Source organism: Amphiura filiformis, chromosome 11 (assembly GCF_039555335.1).
Source record: "Amphiura filiformis chromosome 11, Afil_fr2py, whole genome shotgun sequence".
Taxonomy (NCBI): domain Eukaryota; kingdom Metazoa; phylum Echinodermata; class Ophiuroidea; order Amphilepidida; family Amphiuridae; genus Amphiura; species Amphiura filiformis.
In genome coordinates this window covers 437,226-459,892 of record NC_092638.1, presented here as the reverse complement: position 1 = coordinate 459,892, position 22,667 = coordinate 437,226, and the positions used below count along the sequence as shown (strand labels likewise).

The 22,667-nt window shown below is 42.9% G+C and overlaps 2 protein-coding genes across 2 annotated transcripts in view; one reads left to right on the top strand and one right to left on the bottom strand.

The window, feature by feature from the left end:
- LOC140164190 (uncharacterized) overlaps positions 1-18,185 on the bottom strand; it is a 32,939-nt gene extending 14,754 nt beyond the window's left edge. The window contains 9 exon segments of the mRNA XM_072187434.1: positions 798-875; positions 1,950-2,032; positions 2,536-2,606; positions 10,198-10,265; positions 11,071-11,173; positions 11,484-11,594; positions 12,525-12,755; positions 13,406-13,696; positions 18,079-18,185. Coding sequence (XP_072043535.1) covers positions 798-875; positions 1,950-2,032; positions 2,536-2,606; positions 10,198-10,265; positions 11,071-11,173; positions 11,484-11,594; positions 12,525-12,755; positions 13,406-13,685 — 1,025 coding nt within the window. The 5' untranslated portion in view covers positions 13,686-13,696; positions 18,079-18,185.
- Positions 18,186-18,375: 190 nt separating this feature from the next.
- Positions 18,376-21,729, top strand: LOC140163887 (uncharacterized). The gene is made up of 2 exons (XM_072187201.1): positions 18,376-18,751; positions 21,189-21,729. Exons 1-2 carry the CDS (start codon positions 18,413-18,415, stop codon positions 21,387-21,389), a joined length of 540 nt encoding a protein of 179 aa, XP_072043302.1. The 5' UTR covers positions 18,376-18,412; the 3' UTR covers positions 21,390-21,729.
- The last annotated feature ends 938 nt before the right edge of the window (positions 21,730-22,667 follow it).

The window sequence follows — 22,667 nt, the reverse complement described above, 5'->3', positions numbered from 1 at the left end:
TATTGGATTGATAAATCTATATTCAAATTTAGGTGACAGGTAAATACAAATGTGACCCAATCTGATCCACTCATGCCAAGGTCGGAAATGTTGAAAATTGAATTACTACCATTACTAAATTGCTCAGCACCTACAGTTGAATCCCCAGGTCTCTTGAATGCTTGGTTGCAAAGTTATGAACCTTTCATATGTCCATTTTCTTAGTTAAATATTGTCCTAACATATTAAACTAACACCAATGCTATTTGGCACTTCACAATCTGAAAACAATGTAAAGGAAAGTGCACATGCTTGTCATTTTCTGAAGAGGCATAGATTTATACGCGGGCTCTCAGGAAATTATTTCAAGCTTCCGGTTTACTCGGAATGTATCAATTTGAAAAGATCTAGAGTTTGATATTTTGTGGCAAATTACCCTTAGCATAAGTGCAGTTTGCACCCTGCCTAACGTATTTTAAGTCTTAATACCTGTTTGATCAAATATCACAGCATATATCATTCTTTCCCATGGTGCATTGGTCAAATGAGGGGGTTTATAGACCCTCATTCGTCAACCTCCTGGACTTGGAAAAAAGTGATAAATTTTGAAACAGGATTCATGTGGCATAGAGCATGCGCAGTTGTTTCCAAATTGACGTTTTGACAGAGTTTGTTGTTTTTAGAACTTCAGAGCGCGATCTTGTCACAACGGCGCGGTACAGTGACGCGTTACACGAGCGCCGCTAGTCAGTCGGAATTAGTCGACTGGGGGTTTATGGGAAATCACAATAATCTCCTGTGATTATATCTTGGCTTACCTTTTGAGGCATAGAGTCAGGATTTTGGGCGCTCTGTGGATAGTGAATCTCTTCTGTGCTTGAACTTTACGATTGCACCTGTAATCAAGACAACATAATTAAAAAAAATTAAAAATGCTCTGTATTGAATGTTTCTTCATGACTGTTTAAAAAACACCTTACACGGAAAAAATACCCATTTTTATGATGACTGCTTTTTAATAACATACATTATTCTAAATAAAAGTCAATTTGATGATTATTGTTTTAAAAACCTTATACTGAAAAATAGGAGACATACTGAAAAAAAAAAAGTAAATGACATTGATGAAGTGTTAAAAAAATAATTCCTCTTAAAATTACAAGCAAGTAGAGCAATCATTAACATCAGTGGTGTAGTGTAACCAAGAGATAATATAATATGTACTCAACATGACAACATAAATCATCATAATGTAATGATCAAGCATGGGCTCAGGCAGTTCTGGCTATCATCCACTGATCCATGAGAGCAAACGGCCTAACGGTTAGGGCATTCAACATATGGTCACAAGGTTATGGGTTTGAACCCCATCACGGCCAATGTGTTGTATCCTTGAACAATACACTTTATCTTGCTTGTTCCACTACACATAGGTGCACAATGGGGAGCTGTTAGGAGGCAGTCAATCATGTTGGCACTGTTGGCAGCCAAATGGAGTGATATACAGTCCATTTTAATAGGTTTCTTGAGACAGGAGCATCCACATGTTATTAAAAGAGGTGCATCTGCACTGACTGCATCCTACATATACACCGCCTTTGATTGCATGTGTATCATTTGCAACCCCTCCTGTCTCAAGGAAGTCAAATGGACTACAATAGTGGCAGCAGAAAACCTAAAAGCACCTTGATCATGATGAGAATGCCCTACAGTTTGTCCACTTTGAAGTATGAAGTACGGTATGCACATTTTGCGTAAGCGTATGGTGTGTCGCGTATTAAGACGCTCATGCATTTGTGTGCGTTTAGCAATGTGTTGATTACTTTTGACATTACAGTGCGCAGAAACTGTGGACTTTACTTCATACTTCAAAGTGAACAACCTGTATAAAAATACCTACTTTTTAAAAACATTTTGTAATTAAGAAGTTCAACACAAACACATCAGTAATTATTCGATACCAGACTTACTTTTTACACTGGTACATATTCTCTCCATCTAGTGTCTCTGGTCTAATAAGTCTCTCAAATGCCTTGTGAACTGAAGGAGCATGCTACAAGAATAACAACATAAAAGCAATCAATAAACAAAGATGCAATACACATGTTGGTAAATTCCCTGAATATGGTGAGCGAAATTCTTGGGGGGGGGGAGTGGTAATTGTAATGCTGTAACAGGGACAAATGCATGTTTTAAGTACATGGAGGTTCAGAATTCCAAAATGGCCAAACATTAAGTAAAATTTGGTCTGAGAAGATGTGTATTAGAAATGTTGGCCTATTCCGCCCTGTACGACACTGGACAGCTTTATTCAAAATACTTGGAAAACACTAGTACATATTGATTTACTCTATTAGTCGCCCACCTTCTATTAGAGGCCCATTCAGTGATTTGCTCTTCCAGATGATCGTAAAAATCATCAAAATTCAGATTTTGGTACCTTTGTCATTGTCATAGATGAGTTAACATAGCCTGCTAGTGGTTCAGCCAGAAGACATATATTTAAGACAAAATAAGGCATTTAAATGAAACTATAATTTATATACTTGGACTTACTTTGATATCCAATCCAATGTCAAGAAATGGATCATATGTGTCGGATTTGCCTTGACATACAGAACATGTCACTGCAAAAGGAAAAGATATACAATAGATTACTACATAATTAGCTCTATCACACAAACACATATGGAATACTGAACACAATACCAAAATAACTTCTTTTTTTGTCGAACATTACAACTCAAAAATAGAAAGTGCATAAAATGTTCAAACTGAAATAGCACCATTACATCTGTTCTCGGGATGACTTCATTTATGGAATAATATGGAATCAGTCTTTGTATAATCTGAGTCAGAGAAGATTAGTCCCAAACAAAAATGTTTGGTAGACTCATAACCGGTGCGATCTTACCTTTCCGATGTTGATTAAGATACTTCTTGCATCGATCCCGAGATGCGGAAAAAACCAATAGTCATTTTGTCCCACATAAATGAATAAATAACAAAAACCCCGATCCCCGGTGGACTCACCCAAAAGGTGACGTCACACCATATGATCATCCCTTATCCGACTTGGGATCCCCTACTCGGACCAAACTTGTAGGGGTGGCGGGGTCGGGATAATCAACATCGGAAAGGTAAGATCGCACCGGTTATGAGTCTACCAAACATTTTTGTTTGGGACTAGACTCAGTACACCGGTCGATCTTACCGTTCGATGTTGATTAAGATACTTCTTGCATCAACATCTGAAAGATCGATCTAGCAAGTAACCGACGGATGGAGGTACAAGATTGGTCAGCATCTGATCAGGGATCGGGAGCGGTAACGATGGTTTTCGCGAGGTCAGAAAATATTTTCCCCAACGGTCGGGAAACAAAAAAGACCACGCGATCACAGACATAAACCTCCTTACTTAATAAGTTTGGTGGTTAAGAATAGCGACACTGGTTCTTACCATGCTGAGTATTCTGTATAGTCTGAAACCTGGTACCCGTACAGCACCGTATTATGATCGCCCGAACAATGTCCCGGTAAACCTCCGCCCGTCTCTGATTACTAACGTAAGCGGAAGTATCGTAGAGAAGGGCGAAGGTGGCTTCCGGGACACCGCCTGCTAGATCTCCTCAAGGGACAACCGAGCGGTATACCCAAGATGATGAGATAGCTCGTGTCGAGTGGGTCGTGGGACGCGAAACCTTCGCGAGCCCCCGGACCCCACCAACACCTGGACCAGCCATTGCGACAGCGGCTGGACCGAAAGGCTCTGTAAGGGTGATGAATGCGGTCGTGAGTCCCTCGCAAGGCTTGTGTTCGGAAGAAATAGTGCTGCAGCGCCTTATCGGACACCCCAGCCTATCTTTGGCTTCAGCCGAACCTTGCCCAACCCTGGGGATTGGAGAGGGACGAATGTCGGTATGCACCGCGCCGTTCAGAAGTCACGAGAACAGAGCGCCGAAACAGTGTCGCTCCAGTGTTTGTGAACACGGAAGCTAACCTCGAGACCGTGTGCAACTCAGCACCGCCGTCCCGAAGCCAACGCCAAACCGGAAAGCCATCTTGAGAGTTACGTATTTAAGCCGCTTTTGACGGAAGGTCAAAAGGGTGACCCTTAAAGTAATCTAAGACTGTGTTGGGATCCCTTAGGAGGATCACTTTCCTTTTTGGTAGACACTCGTTGAACATACCGTCGAGGCGTAGACTAATAAGGTAACCATCGGCTATGATAGTCGACCCGTCTCGAAACCTCGGTGAATGGAGAGGACAGCTGACTTATAGCTGGCCCCAGTGGCCCGCTGAAGTCTTGCTTGGAACTTTTCTGTCAGAAACTCCGGAACTAGCAGCACAGAGGCTCTAGCGGGAGAGCTATTTGTCTCATTGCACCAAGCGTAGTATGGAGCCAGACTCTGGCTATACGACGGAGGGTAGACTTCCGTCTAGCCCCGGCGATGAGAAAAACAGCTTCTGATGAAAAGTATCCCTCCGCTGCGTGTTCCCTGGTAAGGGCCATGCAGCTAACTGCAGGTGCTCTAGTGATAGACTGGGTACCTCCGCTCCGGGCATCCGGAGTAGATCTGGTACCTCGGGGAGTGCCAGCGGCCTTGCCGCCAGCCGAATGACAATGCAGTCTTCCCACCCGATCTTGGCCACCACCCTCATGAGTAGTGAGATCGGAGGACTGCATAAGCTGTCATCCTCCCCAGTCTATGGACAGAGCGCCCACGGTGAATGCTTGGGGTCCGCGACCCTTGAGCAGTACACGGCAGTGGATGATTGCGATGAGATGCGAACAGATCTTTCGAGGGTGGTACATCCCTTGAAGATCGTCTGAGCGACCTGCGAGCAAGGGACCATTCTGCTGGTCCCGACACCCTTCCTCGTGACAGATTGTGCGCGAGGATGCTGGTGACGCCAGCGATGTGTATCGCTCTCATCGTAATCTGCCTGAACTTGCACCACCCTATCAGGTGTCGTGCATGCAGGCTCAATCGTGGTGGCCCGGAGTCCCCTTGTCTGTTGGGGTAGGCTACCACGGCTGTGTTATCCGTCAGGACAACGGTATGTGATTCACGATCACCTCCTGCGTAAGCGATGGAGGTTGATGTGAAACTCTGTCTCTATGGCCCCCATAGGCCCGAGACGGAGTCTCCGTGGATGTGGACCCCCAGCCCCGCTTTTGGCGCTATGGTCGTCACTACGTGACATACCGGGGGTGCAGGAAACCTGACACCCTGGGTCAAATTGGGCTGATGGGTCCACCACCAGAGTTCCTCTCGCGCGATCTCCGACAGCGGAACCGCGAGGGATATTGGGTGACGACTGGGCCTGCAAGCAGGCTAGAAGGTGTAGTTGGGTAAGCCCTAACGTAGAAAGCGGCAGTACAGTACGAGGTCTACCATACTGGCCATTAGGCCTACCACCTTCATCCATGCCACAGCGGGTTTTGCCCGAGACTCGGCCAAGAGTCAGGCACACCGCACCATGTTAAATCACCCGCCGGGTGAGAGCACCGCGAACCCCTCCGTGAGGGTGATCTGGGCCCCTACAAATAGTGGTGTCTGCGTCGGGACCACGCTGGACTTTTTGAGCTGATCAAAAATCCAGGGTCCCGCACCCACGGACTATCAACCCCATGAGACCCGTAGTCTTCAGAGGAGTGCGTCCGTATATGAGCCAAACGTCCAGGTAGCAACTGATGTTGACACCCCTGTGCTTCAGGTACGCTGCCACCGCTCTGACCAAGAGTGTTAAACACCCTGGGAGAGATGGACAGGCGGATGGCGGTATCAAAACTGGTAATTTTGATCCTGTACCTAGAAGCGCAGATGCCTCCGATCTTGAGAGGCGATTGGCATATGCAGATAGGCGTCCGAGAGATCTAGCGATGCTGTTCCCATGCCCCTGATGGGGCAGGCTAGCACCGAGGCGAGAGTCCCCATTCTGAACCTCTTGGGCCTGAAGAACGTGTTCAACAGCCTGCGGTTCCGGATGGGGCCCCCGTCGCCGGTCTTCCTTGGAGCCAATGGCTCCAAGATCACCCGTAGAACGGGGGGTAGACCGGGACAATCGCCCGCTTCGTGAGAAGCTGTGTGATCCCTGTCAGTAGTGCCCGACGCTGGGGGCCGTCTGACGGCACTACTGTGGACCTCTGAAATGTGCAGGCAGAATGTGGGGAGACTGGGTTGCCAGTCTGTAACCCCACTCACCACTGACCATACCCAGGCGCTCAGAGAGATGGTTTCCCACCTCTGGGTGAAAGCCATAAGCGGTCGTCCACTGGGAGATCCCCCTGTGGAAAAACCGCTGAGCCCCCCAGGAATGCTCTGCTTAGCTTCCCTTGGAAGAGCGCTTGCTCTTCTTCGGGGCTTGCCAGCTGTTCCTGTGCTACCCTTGCGCCTCCCAGAAATGGGTGCTGCAGAGGTAGTGGGCTCGGGTACTGTTGGTGGTGCACGGCCTGCTGAAGTCGGAGCTCCTACCCATGGTAAGGGCAGTTTCCGACCTCTTCAGAGTGCTCCGTTGGTAGCTTCTTTGCACGGTCCTCCACCGTGGCGCAGAAGCATCCAAAGAGAAAAAGGACCCTGCCTTTCCATCGCGTTGAGCGATTGGAGTGGCAGGCCCCTCCCCCGGCGCTGAGTGGACACCCCTATGGGCTAGGCCCATGGAGCTCTCGTTGAGGCTAGCTGTTAGCACCGCTAATAGGCTCACCTCGCGGAAGAGCTCAGATGTTGTCTGAGCGTGATACGCTTGCCGACCTCTGGGTCACTCTCGGATCCCCTCAGGGAGGTCCCGTGGTCCTCCCGCGTTCCACGCAGAGGACGCGCGCAAGCACGCGGCGTCATAGCTCTACTGAGCTCGACAGCCCTACGATATCTACCCGTGAGGTTTGCCGGGAATGAGAGTGCAGGCGCCCCTGTGAGGAAGCAGCAGCTGAGCATCCTACTGAAAGGATCCCCTGGTCCTCCTCCATGGACTCCCCCTTAGGGGGGTGTCCGGAGGAAGATCAGTGCTGTTGCTCCCCTCGGGGGGCAGCGGGGGAAGGAGACTGTAGTGATGTCACTACCGGACTCAGCGTCCGACTCCTTTCCCTCGCCCACAGTATCCGTATCATGCTCCGATGATGACGGTAACTGAGGACGGGCATCTGAAAGCGGGTAAGAAGGCATAACCACTGTGTGGCTCGCCGACTACCTGCCAGCAGAAGAGGGAGTACTCCCGCAAGACCCTGAGGTATCCGCCATGGCACCACTGGGTCCGCATGCTCTCGCAGCCGTCGTCCTAGCGCTAGCAGCACGGGGCCTACCCTGATCAAGATCTGGGTTAGCCCCATGCCGGCTGGCCTGGTCAACAGCTGATGTTGGTACTGCGTGGCCATCGCTAGGCGACACTTGCCACGGTGCTAGGCCGTGGAAGAAACACCCTGCGGCGGGTACCACGGGGCATACCCCGCCGGCAGCTGACCCTGAAAGGATCTGCCACCAGGGTAACCCCATGGTACTGCAGTACCAGCACCGCCTCCCCTTGTTGCCACAGAGACTGTGGCGACTAAAGCGGTGCTGCGGTACCGGTGCGGTATCAGCGTGGGTACCCGTGAGGGTTCCCAACTGTGGACCGCTGTACCCTCGCCACACTGCGTTCCCTGTTTGGGGGATCAAGCTGTGTGTTGGCGTGGTACCGGCGCGGTACTAGCGTAGGTGCCCGTGAGGGCTCCCGGCTGTGTACCACTGTACCCATGCCTCACTGCGTTCCCCGCAAGGGATCAAGCGTGTGTATGGGTACCCCGCTATACCGGCTGTCCCTTGGCTAGAGGGAGCTTGCCTAGTACCACGGGTAGCTGAGCGTGCATACCCCGATCAATCACCTCGCCACCTGAATAGGCAGCGTCAATCAATGGAGCTATGCCCTGTTGATTTGACAGTGATCGATCAAGAGAGGTAATTGACCCATTGACGGTAATGGATCACCCACGCTCCGCTGGCTCTCGAGGACATAAGTGGGTTGTTGATCAGCTAGGCTGTTCAAGCTACTTACTGTACCCTCTAGAGCTTCGCCCAAGGTCGCTGTGTGTGGCGGACCACTCACGGCAGCTATGGGCGGGTGCATAGCGGCTACCACTGAAGTCAAGCCGTAGCTCGTCTTTGTAGCTGCCACCGAATGCACCTGGGTCGCTGTCCCGTGAGAGACTGCGAGCCCAACCCCTGAATAATCGCCAGCCAGTCCCTGTGGACAGCCAGCAGCTATTCTAGGGCCCAGGGTATCACTCGGCGGTCCCGCCATGGGGCGCTGCCGTGTGACAACCCCAGTTGGTTCTGCTAAGACTACACCCACAGCGTTAGCAGCGGTATCGTCTCTGCTGAACCCATGCATGCTAGAGGTTCAACCCAGGCAAGCCGGGTACCCTTGCATGCTGCCCGTCGCTGGCTACTACTGTGGCTGTTTGAGCCCGTGAGACATGCCTGCAACAGCGGGTGTCCTCCTGCAAAAAACCCGTGAGGATTTTTCGCTAGAGGGCTGGTATCCTCCTGCTACAAAACCCGCTAGGGTTTTCGCTGGTGGTTACCGCTCTGCTGCCTGCTACTTTGCTCCGACGTATAGTCAGTGCTTTCGCTGGCTGCTGAGCCTTTGGACGCGCTAGCAGTCCCGAAGGAACCGCCTGCTTGTCCGGGGACCGGAGCCCCTTAAGCAGACCTGCCATGACCCATAGGGGCTGTCACAGCAGAATCTACCGTATCGACTGGTATCCTCCTGCTGCAAAACCCGCTAGGGTTTTCGCTGGTGGTTACCGCTCTGCTGCCTGCTACTTTGCTCCGACGTATAGTCAGTGCTTTCGCTGGCTGCTGAGCCTTTGGACGCGCTATCAGCCCACGCAGGAACCGTCTGCTTGTCCGGGGACCGGAGCCCCCTTAAGCAGACCTGCCATGACCCATAGGGGCTGTCACAGCAGAATCCACCGTATCGACCTTACCAGTGCCCTTGGTAGATTTCTTCTTCGTCTTATGGCGATGACGGAGCCTATCCCAATCGTCAAGCTGGAATTCGGAGAGTCCTAAGCAAAAGAAAGACATCTAGAAGATCGTGAGCACTCCCTGTGGGTGAAACAGAGCGGGTGTGGGTCCCGCTCCGTCACCAGGGAAGGGCAAGCCCGACAGGGCCAGAGGCGAGCGAGGAGAAAAGGGAGGGGGCACTACCCCCCCCCCCAACACGCGACTCAAGCCCAGTAAGCAAACCTGAGCACGGAGGCTGGTCGCTAACGTTAGTGGTAAAGTAAGGACTGGCTAACTTTATTACTAAAATGTCAGGCGGGTCCCTACCAATCCCCACCGTATGAATATCTGATTAACTCGTCTTTATGGGACGGTAATGAAGACATAACGATAGAGTAATCACCCTAACATAGCAACAATAACCTACCGTACATGAAATACAATGTGTATGTACAAACATCTATTGTAACTTACAGGCTGCAATGGTTGTTTTACGTGGGAAACAAAATGAATGGCGTCAACGGCGGCCATTTTGAATTGCTCGTGTCCCGTATACAAACGGAGGCACGATATGTAGCTAAGTTTTGGATCGTTTTTGTCACTTTTTAGCCAGAAAATGCCGTCAAAACTATCCTCAGCCGAACAATACCGGTTTGGTTTTACCTAAGGTGTGAAACTACAACCGTATATCTCGCCTTTGGTCGAGAAATTGATACACAGTGCTATGAACAATCGATAAGCACGTCTGTGTCAGTCGGAGACCAAGGAGGATAAGGGATGATCATATGGTGTGACGTCACCTTTTGGGTGAGTCCACCGGGGATCGGGGTTTTGTTATTTATTCATTTATGTGGGACAAAATGACTATTGGTTTTTCCGCATCTCGGGATCGATGCAAGAAGTATCTTAATCAACATCGGAAGCGGTAAGATCGACGGTGTACTGAGTCATCTTACACTTCCCATAATGCATTTCTTCCATTTCAATTTTCTGTACTGATTTGCTATCTAGTACAACATGGGTTGATAGTGATGAAATTACTCAATGAACAGAGCACATCCAGATCTTGCAAAATTTGTTTATTTCTCGACTATCAACCCATGTTTAACCAGTCTGTTCTCAAAATTAAATCAAAGGGAACCTGTACAAATGGGAGTATCATCTGATAAAATGAGGTGACATATCATATTGCAAAGGATTCTGGGAAGGGTAATACGTCTTTTCTACCACTTACCTCTACTGCGATAATATCCTCCAAATATCTGATATACTATGGTGGTCTCCTTGCTTAGTCTATCAAGCCTGCAAATGAAATCAAATACAATTGTTATCTTCTGGGAAATGTAGTGAACAAAAACACACTTCGCTTAAATGCAGGCATGTTCAAGATGAGATGGGCATCATTAGCCTCAGGATAGGGTTGCTGCCTTCGGTTTCCCTCTTAATGCTCTGCATGCTAACCATAGGCTTCAACATAGAAATATATTTTCTCAAAATATCAAGAACGATCTCAAGAACCACTGGACCAATACTAGGCTTGTTTGTACTCATTTTAATGCATACATTTAGTTAACAGTTGCCTCCAAGCTGGGTCCCACTTTTACACCTTTGGGTTTGTCCTGTCAGCAAATTTAAGAGCTAAACATTACGTATGTATGCTTTCTATGGCACTTTGTTTGATCTGACGGTGGCTAGTTTGTGGTTATGTAGAGCTCCCTAACACTACTGTCCTGGTGGTGTTTACTTTGGCAGTAGCCTATACATGTGTTGCCTGCCCCCTCCTGGGGTAAGGGAGGCATTTGGGTTACGCTAACTTGTAAGTGAGTGCCCACTCCTGGTGGAAGAGAGGCACCTGGGTCAGGGACACTTATGAGCGAGTGCTGTTAATCATTCTATGGAATAATTTATGACAAAAAATAAATCACTATAGTGATTTAATTCTTCAATTGAAAGCTCTCCATACAGTTCAATCATAAACTGGGGACCATCTTTTGAGAAGAGAGTTTCCTACACATTTTCTTTCCATTCAGACTTACATGTCTAGTCCTGCGACACATGATTTCTGCATTGCTTCAATAAGATACCGTAAGAATTCATTCAGACTTACTTGTCTAGTCCTGTGACACATGATTTCTGCATTGCTTCAATAAGATACCGTAAGAATTCATGAGCATCTTCTTGTCTGCCCTGGTGCATATGCTTGGCAATGTCTGTCAAAGAGGAAAAAAATATTGTTAATAGGGTTTGTCGGCACGCTTTTGGCGTAAACACAAAAATCAATGATATCACTACTGAACTTGAAGCAAACAAATGTATATAGTTTGTACATGTTGTATATGAAGCAATAAAACTGTTATTTTAAAACTTTAAGACCAAGTCATAAAACCCAGTTGTACTGCGGCATAAACCATCAACAAAACTGTGTACGCTTAGTATGCTACATGTACGCAACAGGTACATTCCATGATGGCCACGATTTGTTTGAAATGACTGTAAACTATGGTTAAGTTGTTTACTTACGTTTGAGTTTGTTGAGTATAACCATAGGTCGTATTGCTGGTTGATTGTGTTGATATGCACGCTGTATATGAGTCTGCAGTGCACACATCATACAGAAACCAAACTCTTTACCTGTATCAAATAATACAAAACATATCAATGTTATTTACTGCATTTAAACTGGATGATCCACAGGTTATGACAAGGCTTAAAAAGGATCAAGTCCCATTTGTAGACCAAATAGATTCCAGACAGTGGTTGACTTTTTTTTTTTTTTTTTTTTGGTATTCTTACTGGCCTTTTTAAAAATTTTGCTGTTGTTAATTCCGAAAATCAGAATATCCAAAATGTCAGGATTTTGACAAATCTGGACACTTGGCAAGTATGCCTGCGTTCAGAGAAACTACATAAATAACAATGGTAGAGGCGTAATGCATTTAAACAAAAAATTTGCAGTTGATACCCGCGAGGAGTTAAATGTAAGCAGGGAAAAGATGGGGGAAATGTACAAAAAACAAGGATAGGTTTTAGTTCGGCATATATCAACTTATTCTAATCCGATCAGAAAATACACAAGCAACAACAAACAAATACGCTGCTCAAAAATAGTATTGTTACACTTGAAAAAGTCGCCATGATTTAAAAACCAAAAGAGTATTGAGCAAATGAATAAACTTGCTGAATGCAGCATGCATTTCATACTGAAAATAGGATAGGTTTTACTTTGGAAAATCAACTTATCCTAATCCGATCAGAAAATACACAAGCAAACAAAACAAACAAATACACTGCTCAAAAAAAGTATCATTACACTTGAAAAAGAGTACTGAGCAAATTAATAAACTTGCTGCATGCAGCATTTCGTACGTCAGCAAATTTTGATACTGTATTTGTTGCTCTGCAATCAACAAATGAGGTGTCAAAATATGGAATATAAAATGCTGCATTCAGTGAATTTATTGATTTGCTCAATACCCTTTTGGTTTTTTAAATCATCGTGACTTTTTCAAGTGTTGTAACAAAACATTTTTTGAGCAACGTATAAGTCTAATTCTTTCTTACATTCATCTTTGTGGTGATGACTTAGCAAGTAATTCACTAGTGGAGGTGTGTACGTCAGGCACTGAAGTACCGAATTCAAGAAACAAGTGTTGCCCATGTTGATGAGTCCTGCTCCGATACGATGACATTTATGCCAACCAAGAGATACCACGTCTGGTGAACACAAGACCCGCTTAGGAGCTGGGATGCCATCTGATGATTTGCCACTCATGCCTGCATTGGTCATGGTATCTGAAAAAAGGTAAGAAGAGGTAATGTTGAGACATATAAAACTACACTAGGTTCCAAAGAAGAACACTCTCTTGCCCATGTTGAGCGTACTGTGGTGCTCATTAACAGGTGCATACTTCGATTACAAGAGGATACCGTCCTTCTGTAGATGCTAGTGTAGCATTTGTAAGATTAGAAACGTCAAAACTAATAATGTCCAAAATGAAGACAATCTTGGTCTGAAGCAGGCCTAAGGGATGGCTACATACTTCGACTTGTTAATGTTGTCCCAGTATATATGTGACACAATTAAAGGAAATGAGTCAAAAACTATCATTACCAGTAGCTGAAAACATCTAAACAAAATAAATTGAGCAAATTGTTTCCAATAACTCAAAATCAATATCAGGGAAATGAGATTCATTCTCATTTTGAGCCACGGAAGCAACTTTCCTTAAACTCCCTGAAGGTCTGTTTGCTGCACTGAATCTTTTTGAATCATATTGTCACACGGAAGACCACGTAATAATGTAGGGTTCTCTCTGTACCATACTTGATCTCTCCCTATAAGGTTATCTATATCTGCGGGCGTGAGCTTTCAATACGGTACATCAATCATCTTCAGAGGTACAAAGCAATAAAAAGAACAAGCTGTTGGTACCAGTACTTACTATGCTTACTAGACTTTGCCGTTTCCTCTGTACTTGAAGCGGAGGTTGGCTTCCCTGGATTCAAGGGAACATACTTCACTCTAAGATTCTGTAACTGAAATGACACATCTCTTTCAGCAGGTTGGAAATCAATCTTCTTCAGAAGCACCTGCTTAGACGAGGATACAAGATGTTGGTCAAGATCTAAGCCTCTAGGAGGATCCCCGTCACTACCACTCTTGCTGTGTGAGGGCGCAGTGGTCTTCAGCAAATCTCGCCGCAAAGTTTGGTCAATTGTCATCTTAATTGTACCTGAAAAATATGAGGGAATGGAACATTAAAAAGCCTGTTAATTCCACTTAGAACTACATGGTGCGTATTCTTGCGTATTATACAAAACCAATGCCCCCCACATACACCATACACTTAAAAATCAGGGGTAGCGCTAGAACTAAACACTCCAGTGTCTGTTGCCCTGTTGCCTTGATAGAGGTATCATTTTTATTATTTTTTTGCGTACCTGTACAATCATACGTCTGCTGTGTTGCTTCGGCAACAGAAAAAAGTACCCTAACCCTCAACCTCAGATCATGCATGTTATGTAGAAATAGCGCTAGATTGAAAAACTGGGGGTCTGCAGGGACCCCTGAATTAGGTTTTGATTCCAGGGCCCTGAAAGCATTGGTCGGTGCTCATGATCGGAATACAAAGCCTGCTTATTTTAATGCATGTACAAAAAATTGTACATGTCATGCATGTCCCTCTTTAACAGACACCTTGCATCGATCAATACAGTGCCGTTCTTTTCTGAAAGCCAGTAGACTGAGCTACACCTATTTGCAAAGACCTTTTGCTGTTTCGCACTGCTCAATTCGGCACAGTTTACAGCATGAAGTTATAAGTTGATGTCGGGTTCTGATTGGCTAATTAAATCATGTCATCATCATCACATCACTTACACTAAAGATATAATGGGAATAACTTGGGCATCAGCTTTACTTGAGATCGCTAGCCATAAATATGTTCACTGATCTGTGATTGGCTTCACATTTGAGGCTAGAGTTGATTGCTATTGAAATCTAGTAGAATCATTGAAGCATGACACCGTGCAATGAAGCATGACACCGTGTAAAGCAATGTGGTTAACCGAGCAGTTAAGGCGATGCGCTGTCGGCCGCCTTTACTTGAGAAGTCTAGCCATAAATATGTTCACTGATCTGTGATTGGCTTCACATTTGAGGCTAGAGTTGATAGAAAAGAGAAGGGTGAGGCCCGGCAAAAAATGCGATCTCGCTTTTCACGTTGCGATTCTCGCTATTAACCAACTATCTCGCTTTTTAAAAAAGTTTCCAAGCAGTGCACTTACAATAAAAATGTTGCTTTATGCCATAAAAGTTCGCTGAATTCAATAAAATGCAGTTCCAACTTCGCCAAAGTGCAGAATTCAACAGCATTGCAAGCACATGGACGAGTGAAAAAGCCATGCTTTACTCAATAAAAACTGACATTTCATTTCAAATGAGTTCAAGTTTAGGCCAAATATCATTACATTTATCGAATTACTGGAATATTTTTACTATAAAACACAATTCAAGGTCAAATTTGTGTCACTTTTTCTTCGACTCACACCGCACTGGCAATTCAGTGATCTAAACTGACCAAATCTGATCAATAGAGGGCAGGCAACATTTATTTTTATATTTTTTTTTTTTTTGGATTTTCGTATTTTTGGGTGTTTTTAAAGCTTCTTCTGCCATTTTTGGGGGAAAATCTCACTTTTCAAAATTTTGGATCTCATTTTTTGCTTCAAAAAATTCCGAGTTTTTGCCCTGGCCTAGAGAAGGGGGACCATCCTGGCATCCCCGTCCCCGGTTATGATGCAAATTGCATCAATCTTAGGTTCCGGGGTCGAATGTAGGTAAACTGGGTAGCCTGTGCGACAATACTCAATATTAATTGAGGGATGCAGGGGTCGAAATACAAAATAAAACTTACATGCACAACTCTGATTTTTTCCTATAAATTGGCTGATTTTCACAAAATTTTACATGCACAGACAAAATTCTACATGCACAGAGTCAAAGTTGCATGCATCTGTGCATGTATGCATGTGGTATTTCGAACACTGGAGGGATGCATGTATAGGAAGAAGCAAGGCTTTAGCTAGAGACCCGTCCGGCCGTCATTTGGACGCCCTGTCACAAAAATGGACGGCCTCTGAAATTGCAAAAAAAAAAAAAGAATTTTTTTTTTTTTTTTAAGTTATTTTTTTTTCCGGTTTTGTAGTGTCCCCGGACCTAGACCTAAATGCTAGGATCATTCATGGTTGACCTTAAAAAATTTTTTGTGTTTTTAATATGAAAATTGATAGTTTGTATTCATGTCATACTCTATCAATGATATCAAAATGCATTCAAATTCAATGGACTTGAATTCCCGGGACTCAGTCCCTACCTTTAGTAAGTCAAGTAAAGTAAGTTTTGAATGGTATTGATGCAAATTGCTTTAATACAAATAGTTGGATTTTTATGTCTAAAAAGCCTCTCCTGGGCCCTTCAAATTGCTAAAATCCAGGGGGCCTAAGGTCGGCCCCCTGGACCCCCGGCCGGTGGACGCTACGTTCGCTTCGCTCACTTCGCTTTAATTTTCGTACTTTGGACACCCTACTTTCAAATCCTGGCTAATGCCTTGGGAAGAAGAATGGAAGTTCGGAAACTTGTAAACACAGCCAATCATGACAGGCGATCACATAAAAAAGGTTAAAATTGCACTTCAACTTTTAAAAATTTACGTTCAAAATAGGCAACCCATGAACCTTTGCTCTAATGATACTCATCAAAATATAAATCATATTATCTAAATTTGAACAATAATTGGGGTTCATTCATATATTTTCATGAAAATTGGGATCCCAAGAATTTGGCATGTTCAAGGGGTGGGAAAGATTTTTTGGTGGGCCGAGAGGCACAACCAAACTTCCACCATTGGCACTGTACAAATTATTGAGAGAACACACCAGGTACCACCACCATGATGATCAATGGCACAGTTGGGAAACCACCAACAGTGCACACAGAGCTGCTCACATTACAACCCCATGCACTGAACTGACCAATCAGGTGCATGGATTTTCAAGAAAATTTGTTCTGAACTATCTGAAAATCGGGTAATGTTGGTGCCACTTACATCAGTTAACATCATTTTACATGTATTTCAATGGGATGTAATTTGAGCTGGTGATGTCATTGGGTTATAATGAGCTGTGGTTGATTCATTATGATTTGCATAAGTTGAATTTGTACAGAAGTTTGCTTGTGAGGGGGGGGCAAAGATTTTTTGGTGGGCGAGGGGGGGCAAGTGATTTTTTCGAGGCGAGAGGGGGCAAGCGATTTTGGCGAGCCTTTTGGAAATGGGGGGCTCATAATTATTGCACAATGCACAGCCCCTAAAATAACAGAATAAGCCCTTTCGCGATTCCAGAATCATGATGCATCATGGGTAATATTTGCGAATAGAATTGGAGATAAACATGAGGCTGCAGTTCGTTTGCAATGGTGGCGAACTTTGCACTTCCTTCAAAAACATAATTATTTTTGTAAAACATTTTTTATTCATTCCTATGTTATCGCTAAAATAATAGTTTCTCGATCATGAGAGCTCAATAGGCACGCAATGACAATTGCGTCGGCGTACAACGCCTACCACACACGCTTTGGGTAGAGCTGCATTTCCTGTGCGTGCACAATCGATCGCGCTATCGTGTCATTCCACTAACCTTGTGACATAACGCAGTGCACGCAGTACATTCATACTCTCTTTAAAAGCTCTTATTATTTTGGCTATAATATTTCCTGTGAAATACAAATATTGTGAAGGAATGAAGACCAAACCAAGGCAGCGAAATGTTATGCAAACGTCAAAGTTCACCCCATTGAAAATGTACAGTAGCCTCATCGTGCGATCGTGTTTATCTCCAAAAATATCTCCAAAAAAATTGCACGCGCTGTCCGACCGAAAAATCGAATGGGTAAATATTATGTGCAAATACGAAACTAGAGTTCGAATAAAAGCGTTGAAAATAGTGCAACACAGAAACTGATTCAGAGATCTACTGAAAATCGTACCTATCGTCGGGTTCTCAGCAGTTCCAAAAATTCATTGTGTAACTTCACGGCTCCGCTGTGGAGTTTCAACAACTACAACAACGCAATCGGTCGGCAAGTGCGAAAGGCCCGGTCATGGCAAAGAAACAAACAAAATAGAGCAGTTGCACTTGCAACATGTGCAATTGCACCATTTGCCAGTTTGTATGTTTTTTTTTTAAATCACATGATCATCGATCATGAAATACCTGCCAGTTTCAGGATGCAAATCTGGGACTTCAAACTTTTAAGTGATACACAAATCAATTATGCATTACATACAAATTAACATGCGGTTTGTTTTTGAATGTTAAATGCAAGTCAAATGAAGTATCTCTTTCTTGTTGGTATTGGTCTACACACATAGCACAGCTCGTCGCCTGTACAACAACACAGAAAGTGTGCAGAATTTGTTTCATCGCCACAGACGCACCAACAAAAGGGGAAGAAAATCATTCGCGAAAATCATGTATTCATTCATGTTTATCACAAATGAATACCTTTAATGATTCTTAAAAGACTATAGAATACGAAGAGACTAATTAAACTTACCAATTGGTGGAATTTATATTGTTTTTACGTCAACATATTCAACTACATGTGTTCAACGCAAATCAAACCAGTCTCGATTTTCGAGGAAGCCATGTCACATCCGGGCACTTGGGGTGAAAATGTGTAGGAACTTTTATTTTTAAAGAATTAAAATGTGTCAAAAATAAATAAAAACTAAAAAACGTAATTAAAAATATAGGTAACTTGTTTAAAATATGTATATAATTTTAAAAATTATTTTAAGTTGTTAAAAATGTGCAAAATGTAACTTAATATTAAAAATGGTGAAAGAGGCTATAATTGATTGGACCCACAATTCAACTCGGCTAACAAAATGGCTGCGCCCATAGGTAAAACTTTTACAGGTTGTGCACAACTTGGAATGCGTGTTTTGCGGGTAAATGGAAGTCGTACACCACGAAATTTCTTAACATGTTTCGCAACGAAATATTGTATCAATCAAATGAGTTTTTATCCTTATTCAGTGAAAAAAGACTTTAATTTTGCGCCTTTACTTTGCCTGACTGGTGCCCAGCATAAGAAATATCGATTGTTGAATCAACCAAGCAGAAATCTGTCGGCTGCTACGTCTGTTACTAATGAGGAAGTGAGGAAAGAGATTGATGCTATTACAGACAAGTTTATGGAAGCTAAGGAATATTTAGATGATGCTGTAAGTATAATCAATTATTGCAAATCATGATAATAATGCTAGCCCAAGCCTATACCAGACAGGGTCTAATTCTGCATAAAACCGGGCAAAGTTATTTCTATAGATCTGCTGCGCATTCAAATTGCATTGTATTGCATCGTAATTTCATTTGTGTCTATGCTAATTATGTTTACACAACATGAACTCACGTGTTTTCAAGCAAATTCGCCGATAATAGGTGATCAAAAGCGATCGGGATGTTACAAAAGTACAGATCGCATTCAGCTTACTTCATATGAGATGATCTTTGGAAAAATACGGCATAATTTGTCTTGGTGTTTGCGGAATGCCATGCAGTAAAATATTAATACGCGGCAAATCATGATTGACAACTAACAATCGGCGTGTCCTACGTATCCTCCACTGTCAATTTCTTATCCACTCACTAATCCTCACAAAAGCTTTGTGTTGATTACGTAATGTGTGGAGGCAAATTGCAATAAGTACAATGAAATAATGAGTAGGGCGGGCTCCGGCGGGTTTCTTCTTCATCTTACGTAACAGTATTGTTCTCAAAAAACCCGAAGCTTGTCGTTTGGAGCTCTAGCTGAAATACAGCAAGATAATGTAAGATAGTAAATGTAAACCTGTATTTTAGCTAGAGTATCTCGAGCTAGCCTATACTAAGTTTAAAGGAGTATTTCGTGATCCTAGCATCCTCTATTTATGACTATGTCATTTTTCATTAGATATACGAAAAAAACCCACCAAGATTTTAGTTATTCCGATTTTGCGTTCGCGAGTATGCATGATTATGTGTATACACTGCTCCATAGACAATGCGTTGCCGTTGTAATTTCGTTCTGGTGCACCAGAACGAAATTCAAATTTCGATATATCTTTGCTAAACGAATTAATCGGCAAGAAATATTTTGTACATAAACATTATGTAGCCAGAGGTTTCCAGTGATATAAAAATCTCAACTTTTTTGAGAAAAGTGGGGGATGAGGCTGTGGATCACGAAATGCCCTTTAACTATAAGGCCAAGGAAAGTCGATTTTGAGTTTCCCGTCACCCGCCCTCACTTTATTTTCTGATCCTCACTTGAATTCATTTTTGTGATTTTCCAAAAAATACCAATGAAAACTGGTTATATTTGCAAAAAAAATTATGAATATCCCTTTATTTTTTGTGGAAAAATCAAAATCAAAACATACATTTTGCTGTCAACCTTGCAGACTCTTTGTAATATACTTTTGAATCTCATTTGGGCTAAACATCTATCTTCAAGTGAGTGAGCGGCAAATAACAACACATTTTACATGCGTGTTGGTCATATAATGAAAGGCAGACAAATAATGAATAATGAAAAAGTTACCTCACTTGTTTTCAGAAATTATGTGACGGGAAACTCAAAATTGACTGTTAGGGGCCTAAAGGCCAAGGAAAGTCGATTTTGAGTTTCCCGTCACCCGCCCCAAAAAATACCAATGAAAACTGGTTATATTTGCAAAAAAAAATTATGAATACCTTCTTTTTTTTTGTGGAAAAATCAAAATCAAAACATATATTTTGCTGTCAACCTTGCAGACTCTTTGTAATACTTTTGAATCTCATTTGGGCTAAACATCCATCTTCAAGTGAGTGAGCGGCAAATAACAACACATTTTACATGCGTGTTGGTCATATAATGAAAGGCAGACAAATAATGAATAATGAATAATGAAAAGTTACCTCACTTGTTTTCAGAAATTATGTGACTGGAAACTCAAAATTGACTGTTTAAAAGGGCCTAATAGTTATGCCATCAGTACAAGTAGAGTAGCTTACTTCATTCAGGTCCATGACTCAAGAACACTTTTAACTTGAACTTGAAGTTATTACTATTAGTTTCAGAATCGAGAGCTCCTCTAGGCTCTGCACACATGATTACCTTCTTCTCACAATATAGGCATGATTGATAGGCCTACATCTTCATCTAGTTGAACATGTTGAACACCTTCACATTTTTATTTATATGAATCATAAATTTGGTGTTTTGAAATCGAGCATCCTAGTTCACTAAGTTCAGGTCCAGAATTAGATCTGCAATATTTGCCTCGGTCGGACAGCGAAGCACTTCTTTTCCATGTTTTGTGGACACTGCCATTTTTGTTGTTGCTAAAATAAATGTCTAATTCCCTTTTTATCATACCAAGAACCCCGGGGCAGAACCATGATCAAGGCTTAAATAATATAGGGCAATTTTACGAAAGATCATTAGTTCAAATCTGCCTCCAGAAGACATGAAGCATGGAAAAAGTACAAAGCAAATATGGGGATTTTTTTGTGCTTTATGCATGCACCATGTCTTCTAGAGGCAGATTTGAACTAATAACCAGGTCTGAGCAAACCCCATTATTTCTGGTAATGGTCTGATAAATATTTTAAATAGTATTATTTTGATCTATTTTTCAGAAAGATTCAATGGACTCTGTTTACTTTGATGAGGATATGAAGGATGCAGAGGACGCCATCCAGGAAACACTGAATATGTATCAAGATCTAATAGGACGACTTAATGAAGAACAGAAACAAAATGTAACCAGAACAATTGGACTGAAAATGGAAGAACTGAAAGCACAATTAGATATGATTAAAGAATCACTACGAGAATAAACAGCAGGCAGCTGATATTATGAACTTCTTAAGGGGCTGGTCACCCACCTTTGCACAGTATTTTTTGTGGGACCTGAGAGCACGTCAGACACATCAAATTGCATTCTGAAGAGGAATATCCTTCTGATATTTATCAAATAATATTGATTTTTTGAAATTTGTGATATAATTCAATATTCATATTTTTTTTTTACAGTTCTTGAAGTAAACTTTAATATATATCTAATGATATGTACTTAAGTGTATGTAGCTGGGATGAAAAGCCAACCATCAATTGAACATTTTGACCATTCATACATTTTTTCCCCAAAACACCTAAAATCGTTAGGTCTTTTAGACAAGAAAATGTATATCTTCCATACTGAAAGGGCACAATTTTCAGTATGATGGAATGACTTTTCATCCCAGCTACATAAAAAGGTACATATCATTAGATTGATACAATTTACTTTGAGGACTGTTTTTATGTTAAAAATGACAATTTTTAATAATATGCCATAAAATTTGTATTATATCGTAAATTTCTAAAAATCAAAATTATTTGGTACAAGGACATCGTATTCCAAATGCAATTTGGTGTGTCTGATGTGCTCTCAGCTCCCACAAAATGTGTGAAAATGTCGCTAACCGAGCCTTTAAAATGATAGTTCCCGATTTTGAACTACTATCTTATTGAACTCAAAATGGAAGAACTGAAGTTCAGTTAGATAGGATTAAAGAATCACTTCAAGAATAAACAGCGGATGAGTTTAATGATGTATATTCATACATAGTGGTAAACATAAATAGAAAGCAAAGTTATACTTCTACGCTACTCAAATTTATATTATACTACATGTACGGTACAGCAAAAACATCCGCTGAAGACGCCGGTTGACCCGGTGGAAGCGCTGCGGTGAGTGTACCAAATTTGAGTAGCGTAGAAGTATAATTTAGCTTTCTAGCTGATGAGTTATTTATGAACTTCTTAAAATGGTAACTCCCTACTTTGTATGCTCATCATCAAGTACATGGTGATTAGGATTGTGAGTGCACTTTTGTGTACCAGCAAACAACAAGGACTTGCACAATCAGAAATTTCTGGGTATTTACAGATGTTCAGAAACTGTGGACATCCACATTTCCTGAACAGTGTTTCTAGAACTTGGAACATTAAACAAGGTATTATTGTAGCTATTGAATGCAGTTGTGGATGTAGGGTAGAGCAGCACTTGGATAGTAAAAGCTCATAAAAGCTCACAGTAAGGTGAATAAAACTGAAATGTGGACTTCTTGTAT

Excerpts from the sequence above, each read along its gene's own strand:
- LOC140163887 (XM_072187201.1), top strand. The coding sequence starts at position 18,413 with ATGGCTGCGCCCATAGGTAAAACTTTTACAGGTTGTGCACAACTTGGA. Across the intron at positions 18,752-21,188 it reads AGGAATATTTAGATGATGCT|AAAGATTCAATGGACTCTGT; the intron begins GTAAGTATAATC and ends TCTATTTTTCAG.